At 42.5% G+C, this 12631-nt stretch overlaps 2 protein-coding genes across 4 annotated transcripts; one reads left to right on the top strand and one right to left on the bottom strand.

Moving 5' to 3' along the window:
• Positions 1-1335: 1335 nt before the first annotated feature.
• Positions 1336-4868, bottom strand: fignl1 (fidgetin-like 1). 3 transcript variants are annotated; one of them, XM_039621347.1, is made up of 2 exons: positions 4809-4868; positions 1336-4130 (listed from the first exon to the last, which is right to left on the bottom strand). In XM_039621347.1, exon 2 carries the CDS (start codon positions 4111-4113, stop codon positions 2200-2202), a length of 1914 nt encoding a protein of 637 aa, XP_039477281.1. In that variant the 5' UTR covers positions 4114-4130; positions 4809-4868; the 3' UTR covers positions 1336-2199. The 3 variants fall into 3 exon arrangements, with proteins under 3 accessions (XP_039477281.1, XP_031593810.1, XP_031593811.1); XM_031737950.2 differs by having other exon boundaries at positions 4723-4863; XM_031737951.2 differs by lacking the exon at positions 4809-4868 and adding an exon at positions 4387-4614.
• Positions 4869-5566: 698 nt separating this feature from the next.
• Positions 5567-11783, top strand: ttl (tubulin tyrosine ligase). Its single transcript, XM_031737923.2, has 7 exons — positions 5567-6344; positions 6545-6623; positions 6721-6953; positions 7116-7251; positions 7371-7640; positions 8900-9043; positions 9181-11783. The coding sequence occupies exons 1-7, from the start codon at positions 6176-6178 to the stop codon at positions 9380-9382; spliced, it is 1233 nt and encodes a 410-aa protein (XP_031593783.1). The 5' UTR covers positions 5567-6175; the 3' UTR covers positions 9383-11783.
• Positions 11784-12631: the final 848 nt, after the last annotated feature.

Raw genomic sequence — 12631 nt, 5'->3', positions numbered from 1 at the left:
AAAATATTTGTGACATACAACAGCAGGATGTACTCTTTCCTATTAGCCAATTTGAAGCCAGTATGGAATTAGTGGACCCTGCAACAAACAATGCAGATGGAAACTGCACAATATGGATACATTGGAAAGAACTGAATAAATATAGTAACAATTTTACCTGTAAGACTTCTATATTACAAATAACATAAGATTTCAAATACTGGAATTTTATTCCTATTACTTATTACATTTAAACTTTTACTTGAGCACAGCTTGTGTAGTTCTTCCACAACTGTATATACGTGAACACAGGGAACAAAGCAACACCAAGCGCTTATACTTATTTCTACCTCAGTTTGAATCCGTATTAAGGATAAAAATACTCTTTCAAAATGATTCAGTAAAATGACCTTATTTTCTTCCCTGTAAATGTACTGTGTGATGTGTTTGTTTGTGACCACGCTGCCCCAGATGTGACCACTTGCTTCACAGCCACAGTCAAATTGAGCTACAAGCTTAGACCATATGGCACAGTTTTCAGTCCATACTCAACGGGCTCTATAGATCCCGTCAGCACCAGAGGAATTCTGTGCATCTGTCCTGTTCCAGCTGTGAGGAGTCCCCGCGATCGGAGAAGCCCACCCGTTGGGGGGGTGGGGTGCGTGTGTGACTACTTTCACTGCTGGCTAATTCAACAAAGTTTCTATACAGTGGCCAACAACACAAGTGTGAAATATTTATCAGGGACCTGACAAAAAAAGATGAAAAATAAATGAAAGCCCCGTTTTCATGGTCTTCCAGATTCTCAAAGATTTCTTGATGAAATTTACATGAGATTTTGTTTCATGTGTGCACAATCTATAATGGCCCCCTTCAGTGGTAGTGCATGTGTGACCAGTGAGGCATTTAACTTGAAAAACATAATGTTAAAAATCCTCACACCACTTGTGTGAGGGACGTCTTCACTGAGAAAACAGCTGCAAACACTTTGACCAGGCACAAACTCCATGGATCAGAACTAACATAGAGGCCCTGCAAAAGGGATGTATTGCAGTAACACTGCTGTCTTAATCACTAACAGGAAGACAGGCAAAGTTTTTCTTTTTTTTCTCTTTTTAAACACAAGACCCAGGATACTCTCCGTGTTGCCCAACTTCCGCGGATATGATTAACACATCCAGCCTCAGGAACATTTCAGGACAGTGAGACTTCAGGCAAACCGTGGTTGTGGTGCTCAAACAAACGTGATCACACTGCCCTCTGTGGATCACATGGGATCGGATATGTCACCACAGTCTAGAGATAAACTTATTGCTTACTGTCACACTCTGAGACAAAAACTTGTGGAGATGTGTGTGTGTGATATATACATTTATTAAGGACAAAAACAATTTCGACCATGCAGTTAACTGAAAAAGACCAAACAGATGACAAGGATTAAGTCATAATTCGACTGTGAATGTTTATCCTTGATGTGAAATACTAGATGGAATTTAAATGGAAATCAGGGCTTCAACTGGAAAATGGTTTATGTATAATACACACTACCTAACACCGAATCACAAAGCAACAGAACTGGTATTGGAACAAAATCAGCCTGACCGGCACAAACACCTGAAAATGACCAAAAAGCTGAACGCAGATGGCAAATTCTCTCAGTACAAAGTGGGAACAAGGTAAGGTTTTCTTCATTTTTTCTTCATGTTACGACACCCTGACCTCTACAAGTAGTGTTGAAAAACCTCAAAACAACGGACCACTAGCACAGAGACTAACACATTAGACTTGCACTCATAAAAGAGGCACCTGTTCACCTGTGCAATCCAATATGACTGGACTAAGCTGATACAGAGGCTTAAAATAACTATTTAACTGGTAGCCAATAAAAATGTCCGTTTCTCTTCTCTAATTCTGTTTTCCTTGTCATTTATGGAAGCCCTGTTTTTCATAGGCAAACAAAAAAAAACTGAATTCAGCTCTTCATCACACAGATAAGGCCAACTTCCCATCATAGGGGTATTTGGCAATATATGGGAAAAAAAACAGAAAGACTGCATTAAAGAGACTTGTCTTCAGCTTTTTCATGAGACTGTCATTCTTCGTTTTTAGTACTGGGTCCTCCCACTTTGTCGAGTTTGTGCAGAACAAAGAAAGCATTTAACGTCTTTACATTTTCCATTTCTTTCAACACCCAGAACCTGAACGGAGACGAAGAAAAGTTTAACGCCCACATCCAAAGGTTTTATTCCACTCTTCATACAGCTCCAAGTCCTTTGATGATACACTGGGACGTACAGTCTTCAGGGCCTCGTGGAAGTCACTGTAGATGATGGGTCGGACCTGAGCCGCGGTGATGGTGGCGATGTCACTGAGCTGGATACTGCGTATGGGCCCCAGTGCTGCCTCTCGACACAGCTGAGTCATATCGGCTCCGGAGAAGCCCTCCGTGGCTGTCACCACCCTCTCCACCTCGCTTTCTCCCAGCTGGTTTTTCTCCTGAGCCATGAGGTTTGTCACTATCTGCCGTCGGGCAGTGGCTTCGGGCAGGGGGATGTATAACCGCTTCGCCAGGCGTCGTCGCGCTGCCTCGTCGATCTCCTGGGGCCGGTTGGTGGCACCCACCACCAGGATGCGATCCTCTGCTGCAGTGGCTGCTCCATCTAGCTGGACCAGAAACTCTGTTTTTATCCTGCGCGAGGAGTCGTGCTCACCGTCCGTCCGCTGGGACAGCAGGGAGTCGATTTCATCGATGAAAATGACAGCAGGCTGGTGGCAGCGGGCAATGGCAAACAGAGCTCGCACCATTTTCTCTCCTTCACCCACCCACTTGGATGTGAGTGATGAGGCGCTGATGCTAAAGAAAGTGGCACCTGATTGACAGGCAATACATTTACCTATCAGAGTTTTTCCAGTTCCCGGCGGTCCAAACAGCAGGATGCCTTTGGGCGGGCCACGGAGTCCAGTAAAGATGTCAGGTCGCAGCATGGGCCAAACCACAATCTCCTTTATGGTAGTCTTGGCGAACTCCAGACCTGCTATGTCGTCCCAGCCCACCGGAGGCCCATGGTCCATGATCTCACTCATGATCAGCTCGATTATCTTTGGCTCAAAGTTTTTCAGACGCTCGTCCAGGATTTGAGGATCCTGATTGGAATTACGGCTCGCCACATTTCCCTCCTCTTCCTGTCGTGGAATGGGAGACACAAATTTTGAAAATGCACCTCGAGGCCTGTTGGCGCCCAGAGATTTCTTCACAGTTGCTGCCATCCCAGGGGCCTGACCTCTCTGAGGGTGATGGGAGTGCTTTCGCTGCTGGTCAACGACGAACTGCTCACGAGCTGTTTTGAAGGTGGTAACAGCCCGCGGGTCTGATGACACTTGACAGCCATTTGGCTCCCTGCCAACATCACCGCCGTCTGTGTTGTAAAAATTTTTCCGCTTCGATGTGTTGGAGGTGGGAAAGAAGGAGGACTGATAGTGCTGCGTGACCCCTGCGGGGCCAGGGTTTACATGTGGGAGAGCTGGAGAAGGACGACTAAACACAGACTGTGGCTGAGCTGGAGGTCGGGGGAATGAGGGTGGATTGACTGAAATCCCTTCGTGACTGCTGGGCCTTTCCACAGAAACCTTAGCAGGGATACTGGCTGCGATTTTAACCTCTGATTTAAGCTGCGGTGGTTGCACAGTTTTAAAGGGAGGAGTGAGAGAGCTACCTTTACCCTCTTGCCCCACAGTTATGTTAACATCAGCTGGTGCCACCACAAAGCTCTCACCTCCTGTCTTTGCCTGAATTGTTTTCTGAACGCTGGGCAACTCCAGCACGCTCTCTGCAGTGAGGGATGACTCCCATTTGTCGCTGTAGTTCCTCTGACTGCGGGCCAGATGGAGCGCGCTTTCTGCATAGTTGTTGAGCCCGGTGCGCGGGTCATCCGAGTCCAGCACTGCAGCATAGCGCTCCGAGTAGGTCCTGAGCAGGCTGGCCATGCCGGCCTGAGAGAGCTGGGAGCTTGCCCATGCATACTGAATGGAGAGGATGTGGGCCCGGTAGGCATCGGCCGTCTGTTCAGGTGTACAGCTGCCAGATGAAATGTCAAAGGACCTCTTCTGCCATTCGTCCAGGTGTGCGCCACTCATGCCTGGCCTGCTCCAGCCTGGTGAAGAAGAAGGGACAAGAGTTATTAAAAATACATGACACCAGTAAATGCCAAGGCACAAATCTCCCCAAAACCCATACAGAAAAAAAGTTGCCACTTAATTACGTTACACACTTAAATAACCATGTATGCAGTAACATCGAGTTACAGTGATTTTGATATAAATGAAAGGAATAAAAAACAAATAAACACGTGATTTGAATCCAGCTTTAAAAATGGTAGGCCACACTCATTAGCATCGAAACTGAACAACCTTCATTAAAATCCTTCCTTCCTGTTAAAAGCCCATGTCTTTGATACTCCACATGTCCCAGCTGAGATAAACTCTAAATACATGTTGTTTTTCAGACTTAAGTAAAAGTCCTTCATCCCCACATAAAGCAACATACAACTGCCTCCCTGAGCATGACCGCCAACGATGAATAGTCAGCGACAAGGCTAAAAGTCATCTAAATCTCTGTATATGTAGCTGAACCACGGAGAGCTGCAATAAAAACAGGTTATCAGTCTCGATGCACTCAACTTGTCTGAACGGTTATCTGAAAATGCGCCACAACAAACAACAGTATTCATAATGGACGTCACTTACTATTACTGATATCTTGTCAAAAAATGATAAAAATATATGAATACACTCGTAACAACTTTTATAATGCACTTTAATTCGATATTTACAGTAGCGGTAATTCCCGCCTCTAGTTTGTTCTCCCTCCCGATAATAGGACTTCCTGTCTCGTTCCAATTCGCTCTCAAAAAAATCTACAACTGTGGCGGTGGCATAAATTTTCACCTAATACAGGGAGCTAGCGCAAAGAAGCAACGATTTTAGTTTTTGAATACATAAAACATTGAATAATGATGACGAGACTGGGACATTAAAGTAAACGAAATGAAACAACTAAGTTTTTTACATATTGGAACGAGACCCATAAGTTGTCACAAGTAGGGAGTGCTTCATTTATCCTCCAGTTCCGCCCAGTCCAGGCTACAAAAGCTAATATACCTCGTTATCAAATTTCACGAAAAGTTTCGTGATTGATGTTAGTTATTTTAAAAGTAAGAGGAACTTTAATATAAAACGTGGAGCGATTTTTCTTCAGTTTAAAGACTTTTTTCTGCGGACTATGTTGCCAACAGTACACGGGTCTGCTAATTTTAGTGAGGTCTACGACGCCATCTCGTGGCTACAATACGCATATGGCATTGCCGCTTTAGAGGGTTTCATTCTGGGAAATGTAGTACTCTTGTCGTTGAACTTCATCCAGATTTTGAATTAAATCAAAATCGAGTTAAAATAAAGTAGATTTTTTAATACATATCTAATTCATTTTGTGTTAAATTGCTTTAAAAATATAAAATAAACATTTAAACATATATTATCCTGGACATCAGTCTGTGCGTAAACTACACTAACCACAACGGTTGCGCGGTGGTGTTTATGCTGTCGACGGTGGATGACAGGGTTTGCTGCTGATTTTCAGAGAATAAAGCGCACGCCGGCGGTGGGAGAATAGCCCGTGTTTGTGATGTTGTGCAGCAAACTATCCACTTAGTTAATGTTTCCGCTCCTTGTGACTTTTGCCTTTGCATTTGAGGACAAATACCGGAAGTGTCTCGTAGATAACTGTTAGCAATTGTCGCAGCCCGTTAGCTATAACGTTAGCTAATCCGGAGACGGGATGTAAATTTATCCAGACGGGACCAGCCCCAGTAGCCGGTGTCAGTCACACCCTTGTCTGGTGCTTCTGAAATAACCCTGTGCCGACTTATGTGAAATTGCTTTACGTGGCATGGTGTTTTATATATAATACATGTTAGCCACAGAGTGCTGAAATTAATTTTCCGAGCACCAGTTTGAGTTAACTGGGAAGTGTGGAGGGGATATGACTGACTCATCATCATGGCACGGACAGAGGAGATAACCCCAACCGTTCTGTCTGCTGCAGTGCCAGCCCGACAGCCGCACAACTAGCCAGACAGCTAAGTTACTCACACACTAAACCGTTTTTATTAAACCCCTGACCCCCTATCGCAGCGGCATCATGAACGCCCCTATGTACACCTTTGTTTCCCGTGACGACAACAGTACTGTTTATGCTGAAGTTTCCAAAATCCTCCTCTCAACCGGGCAATGGAAGAGGCTGAAAAGAGACAATCCCAGATTCAACTTGATGCTGGGTGAGCGGAACAGATTACCCTTTGGGCGTTTAGGTAAGTCAGACTTTCTTTCTTGTTTCTTAAGAATTGTTTTCGGGCTATTTTTGGTGTCCACCCTTTCAGGATGAGAAAGCAGCTGTGACTGTGCAGGGCTGCATCCTGTGGAAAGATTGTCTCTCTTATTGAGAGTTTCTGTGCACTGTGCATGCGGATTTATGAACAGACGGTAAAGCATCCTCACTGTGACCTTACAGGCCATGAACCCGGACTGGTGCAGCTGGTGAATTACTACAGGGGGGCAGACAAGCTTTGCAGAAAGGCATCCTTGGTCAAGTGTGTGCAAATCTCTCATTCCTGCCATCATTTATGTTACTGACACTGCAGTTTATTACATGACCACTTTCCTTCTGACTCCTTTCTTAAACACTAGGCTAATAAAGACCAGCCCAGAGCTGTCTGACTCCAGTAACTGGTTTCCAGAGTCCTACATCATCTATCCCACTAACCTCAACACACCTGTTGCTCCTGCTATGAATGGCATCAGCCATCTGAAGAGCAATCCGAAGACAGATGAGCGGGAAGTTTTCTTGGCCTCCTATAACGCTAAGAAAGAAAGCACAGAGGGTACAGTGTGGATAGCCAAGTCCTCTGCTGGAGCTAAAGGTGATATCTATATTTAGTATTTAATTGGTTAAAAACAAGACACTATTTGGAAGCTTCATATATATATATATATATAAATATGTCTGTAAATGTGTGTGTGTGTGTGTGTGTGTGTGTGTGTGTGTGTGTGTGTTTATTTCTTCTTGTTTTGTATTACTACAGGTGCTGGTATTTTGATATCCCACGATGCTAATGAGTTGCTGGACTATATTGACAATCAGGGACAGGTTCATGTTATTCAGAAGTACTTGGAGAAGCCTCTGCTTCTTGAGCCGGGACATCGGAAATTTGACATCAGGCAGGTTTTTTTTTTCTTTTTCTTTTTCTTTTTTTTTTTTTTGCCAAACTTAAACCCACAGAGAAAGCACTGCTGTGTCCCAATTTAACAGCTTAGCTTTATGTTTATGCTATTGCTAGGAGCTGGGTGCTAGTGGACCATCAGTATAACATCTACTTATACCGCGAGGGCGTGCTGCGAACCTCCTCGGAGCCCTACAACAGCTCAGACCTGCAGGACATGACCAGCCACCTGACTAACCACTGCATCCAGAAAGAGCACTCCCAGAACTACGGCCGATACGAGGAGGGGAACGAGATGTTCTTCGACGAGTTCAGGCTGTACCTGCTGAACACTCACAACGTCACGCTGGAGACCACCATATTACCTCAGATAAAGCAGATCATAAAGTAGGCACCTATTTTGCTATTGTTTTTATTATTAGTTCTTAGATAAAGAGCCAAGCTTAGCTTTTTTTATGCCACGCTAAAAGGCAAAATATATATTTTTTTTTTTAAATTAGAAATCAGACATAATGTCACATAGCTGCATAAGATAGAGTTAAATCAGAATACTTTATTGATCCCTAGGGGAAATTATTTAAGGCTGCTGATTTTAGCTAGAGACAAGTCTTTATTAATCTGATGAAAAATAAACAAAGAAGCTTTCTGTAGTGATATTTTTGCCAGGTGATTATTATTCCCGTTTTCTTCCTGAGTCCTGCTGGTTTTTACCTCTTTAACAGATGAAACTTCCGAGACATCACCTGACCAAGCTACAATCTAAGTTAAAGCACACTCTATCAGCTCACTAATACGAAGTCTGCATGATGATTGAGTCCATGTGAGAGTAATTGTCCAGAGAATGCATAGAGAGGGTGGGTATCATGTGTCCTACCTCTTTAGTGCTCCAGTCTGAGAGCTCTCTTGTCCAAACTGCACAGAGTATTTCTAGCTGAGAACATGTCTGATGTGGACTTTCTCCTGTTGTGCTACAACGTGCGAAATAGGAACTTTGAATAATTCCTGGACCTGATCCTCCCAACATTATCATGGGGTTCATGTTTGCGCTCTCGTTTATCTAGTTACCCTTCTTGCGTCCTGTGTGAACAAACACAGCTTTAAACATATTCTGTGGTTTTGTACAGGAAAAGGAAGATTGTGGTTTTTAGCAGAACCTCTTTTCATAACTGTTTTTTAACAGATATATCAGTGGTTTTACACCACTTTGCATATAATTATTAGTGATTATTAATTTGTGAATCTCTTCCAAAGCATGTCTTTGTTTTTTCTTCATTCACTCACCCCCAACCGGTCGCAGCAGATGGCCGCCCCTCCCTGAGCCTGGTTCTGCTGGAGGTTTCTTCCTGTTAAAAGGGAGTTTTTCCTTCCCACTGTCACCACGTGCTTGCTCATAGGGGGTCATCTGATTGGTGGGGTTTTCTTTGTATTATTGTAAGGCCTTTACCTTACAATTTATATAGCGCCCAATCACAACTCTTAAAGACTGTTTGTGTGTGATTAAACCTTGTATTTAGTGTTAATAACATCAGTATACAATCATTACTGTTGTGAAAACGCGACTGATGTTTGGCAAATGCTGGCTGCTCTCAAAGGGACTTTGTTATAAAAGGATGATCAGTGATGATTTTGGGTGTCTGGTTTCACAGGAGCTGTCTGACATGCATCGAGTCCGCAATCAGCACCAAGCACCTGTCCTACCAGAGCTTCCAGCTTTTTGGATTTGATTTCATGGTGGACAAGAACTTCAAAGTGTGGCTCATTGAAATCAACGGCGCACCAGCCTGTGCACAGTCAGTACCTTCCATGTTACAGTGTCCTTTAGCAATGTTTTTCCATCTGAAAATATTACAAATTTCACATCTGTTTAAAATTTGAAATGTTTGTTATTATTTTTATCATTGTTATTATTTATCCTTTCCTACTGCAGGAAATTATATCCAGAGTTATGTCAAGGCATTGTGGACGTGGCCATTTCCAGTGTCTTCACCCTAAACAGCGGCGACTCCTCGTCTGCGTCCTCTTCACCTTACTCGTCCTCCCCATCTTCCTCCTCCCTGTTCACCACCAACTCCTGTTCCTCTCCCAAACTGAGAGGACCTCTCCACGTGGGTCCTTTCACTCGCCTGTAAGCACACGCATAAATATGCCCCCCCACTTTTTCTTTTGTGCTAGAAGCTTCTTCCATCCCCCCATCCTCATTGGTCGCACGTGCTGCCTCTCTGCACCCGAGATGCTGCACATGCGAGCAAGCTGCCGAGCCGCTCCTTCGTACTTTTGCACACGTTGGCCCGAGGGAGACTTTCTCTTTAGGGACTTCTCTGAACTGCAGGAAAGATCCGTGCGCTCCTGATTATGCATATTTTGAATGCGAGGATGGCAATGAACTGGTCAGTAAATGTTCTCGGAGTTTCTGAACGATGACGGGCATCCCCAAGCAGATTGGTCGAAGTGGTGAAAGACGCAGAGACGCTCCAACTGAGACTGTAGTGCCTTACATTTCCAACCACTCTCCCTTAAAAAAAAAAAGCCTGCCAGTTAGCTTGCTCTGTTACAGTGACCTGTACTTGTTCTTTAAGCTTTTGCACTGTTGCTCAATAAAGTCATGTTAAGTCCACAAGAAAATAGCATTAAACAGGCATTTGACATTTTAGTGAGCTTATGGAAGTTTGAGTGCTATTTAATCATCAGACACTTCTTGTTTTTTTGTTTATTGTTTTTAATCACTTTTTATAGCTGACTTATATTAGAAATGATCAAGAAGCTCTAGAGACTGAAGGATGAAGGCTCTGGTGTGTTACGCTAACACTATTTGTCTGATTGAGCTAAACATTCAAGTCGCCAAGGATGGCCTTGAAACTGAACATTCCTCCTGACTTGACCATGTGGACACTACATCAGGGCGGCTGGGTGGCATAAGTGAGCAGGGAGACTGTGCTTCAGCTGTAAACCCGGGAGCGAGTCTGCTGCAGGGACCTCTCAGTGGCAAAAAGAGAAAAGGGAAAAATCCTCATCAGTTATTCTGTAATCAATTTGTTTTATGTGATCTGAAGAGAGCATGTTTGTGTGAAAGCATGTAGCATACAAGCCCTAACCCACAGCTCTGTTTGCTGTAAAGAACTGTCTGTGTTTTCTTTCTGATAGACTGTTATTGTAAAGTGTAAAGTGGGTTTTTGTTATTGAGCTGGTGAAGTGAGCGTAGAGTAGCTTGTACAGAGTGTCTTACTGCTTCTTAAAAATGTTTAACGACTCCATTAAAGGAAACTTGGAAAACATAGCAAAGCTGATAAAATGCTTGTTTCCCCGTGTGTTGAAAAACACACTGTGGTAAGCATTACCACATCGTCATTACCAAAGAAAAGTCAGCGGCGTTAAGGAAGTCCCAATACTCTCAGTGGTTAATTTCATAATAACTTGGACTTGTTTTTGCTTTGTGGGGTCTTTAGATATTTGACCTTTTCATTCGAACTAAATCTTTGTGAGTAGACAAGATTTTAGAGGTGTTCCCGTCCAAGACGACTTGTGTCAAATCTGTTTTGTGTTACTGCTTGTTAGAAATGATTTTCAGATTGTTCAGTTGTTGTCTTTTATTAGACTGAAATAGTTGACAGTTGCACATTCGTGTGTTTCTAGGGGCTCATTTGATTCCCTTAAAAAAAGGAAAAGAAACAAAAACACCCTTTTGTTGAAATATGTGAGGTTTTGTGTCCCAATAATTAAGGTGAATCATCAAAACATTTCTTTCTTTCTTTCTTTTACTCTGTGTTTTCAAGAAGACTCGAGAATGAAGGATGTGTAAGAGACTGAAGTTAATACGAAGAGAAAACAAAATCTTAGTATTGTTTTTAAATCTGTAGGGACATTTCCATCAAAGGGAAGGGTGCCTTAGAGGGAACTGTATATTGGTTAAAAAAAAAAAAGGCGTTTAAATGCACCTTTATTTTTTTGTACCGGGGTAAATTTGCCTCTTTCATTAGAAAACCTCAGTGATGTCATTTCCTCTTACTTAGAGTTTTTTTGCACATGTGACTCATTTTCTCATGTTTTTCCTTTTGTGTTTTATATCTCTATTTTCTCATCTTTACCAAAGATAATCCTGCTGCATTTTCAGTGTTACACCTTTTGTAGTGAACAGATTATCGTCACAGACCTGATTCGAAAGCAAGTATCATGATCAGAGGAATGTGTGCTGTTTTTTTTTCTTGTTTTTTGTTGTTGTTGTTGTTGTTGGGTTATGATTTATTGGAAATCTGCATGAACGTTTGTCTTTATCAGAGACAATATTATTAGAATAAAACATGTTACTGCTTCTGTCATGCAAACGTTTCTGCACATCTACATGTTGGACTGCATTTCTGATGTGCATTTCGGGCTTCTGAGCAACACTGAAGAAGATGAGGGAAGCAGAGTGGTGCTTGTCTGTGAACGCAGCTTGCAGACGAGCTACAGAGTGTTCAGAAATGACCCAGACCTTTGGTAGGTGGATGGTGAAATAATACGACACTAATAAAAGTTCCCGTTTTTGTTTCTAAATTTTGCCTCTCTGCTGTGAGACTGGTTATTAACGAATGTTTTTTGATTTGTCTTTGAACACCTCACAAATTAGTTAAAAAGAGAAAATGTGTCTAATCCATTTGTTAGGTGTGGCTTCTTTTATCGTGGGAAAAGTCCACATGAGTAGGTTATCATGCAGATAAACCACACACCCGCACGTAGTTATCTGATATTTCTTCCTTCTTTTATTACTCATGGTTTTCTTATGAAATGTGGCTTCTCTCTGACATAATTCGACCTCATTTGCCCCCAGGAGGTGTAGCCACATGATCTTAAACAGGGACATTCAACCAGCTTTGCATGAAGAAATTCCTTTTAAACTAGTTAACCAGGAAATGAAACTAAAAATTATTAAAATTTTGTCTAATAATCTCAGCCAAGATAGCGACGAAAGAACTGATGTGTGGCACAGCTGCATCATCTGTCCGTCGTTTTGTTCTAACCCACTGAGATATTTGTATGATCATGTGATCTTAGATGCTATATAAACATACAATACATACATAAACTTATGTGGGGGTACTTTTACTAAAAAAGCACTATTCACAATGTGAAAAAACACAACGAGGGAAATAATTATTTGATCCCCTGATTGAATTTGCAAGATTGCTCACTTCCAAAGAAGTGAGCAATCTTTTAGACTAGTTTCATTTTGATGGAGGAAACAGAATATCAACCAAACTTCCAAGAAAAAAGATGACATGAATGTTATAAATTGGTCTGCATGTCACTGAGTGAACTAAGTATTTGATCCCCAAAGCAGAACATGACTTGGTGGCGAAATCTTTGTTGGCAAGCACCAACAGCGCCAAGCAGTAAGACATTTC

This window comes from Oreochromis aureus, linkage group 13, assembly GCF_013358895.1.
Source record: "Oreochromis aureus strain Israel breed Guangdong linkage group 13, ZZ_aureus, whole genome shotgun sequence".
Taxonomy (NCBI): Eukaryota; Metazoa; Chordata; class Actinopteri; order Cichliformes; family Cichlidae; genus Oreochromis; species Oreochromis aureus.
Note: the sequence above shows the minus strand (reverse complement) of the source record. Positions and strands in the feature narration are given on the sequence as shown.

What these genes read in the sequence shown, in the direction of transcription:
- fignl1 (XM_039621347.1), bottom strand. Translation starts at nt 4,113, where the DNA reads ATGAGTGGCGCACACCTGGACGAATGGCAGAAGAGGTCCTTTGACATT.
- ttl (XM_031737923.2), top strand. Translation starts at nt 6,176, where the DNA reads ATGAACGCCCCTATGTACACCTTTGTTTCCCGTGACGACAACAGTACT. An exon ending in GTCCTCTGCTGGAGCTAAAG is followed by an intron (nt 6,954 to 7,115) that starts GTGATATCTATA and finishes GTATTACTACAG; the next exon opens with GTGCTGGTATTTTGATATCC. An exon ending in CAGATAAAGCAGATCATAAA is followed by an intron (nt 7,641 to 8,899) that starts GTAGGCACCTAT and finishes CTGGTTTCACAG; the next exon opens with GAGCTGTCTGACATGCATCG.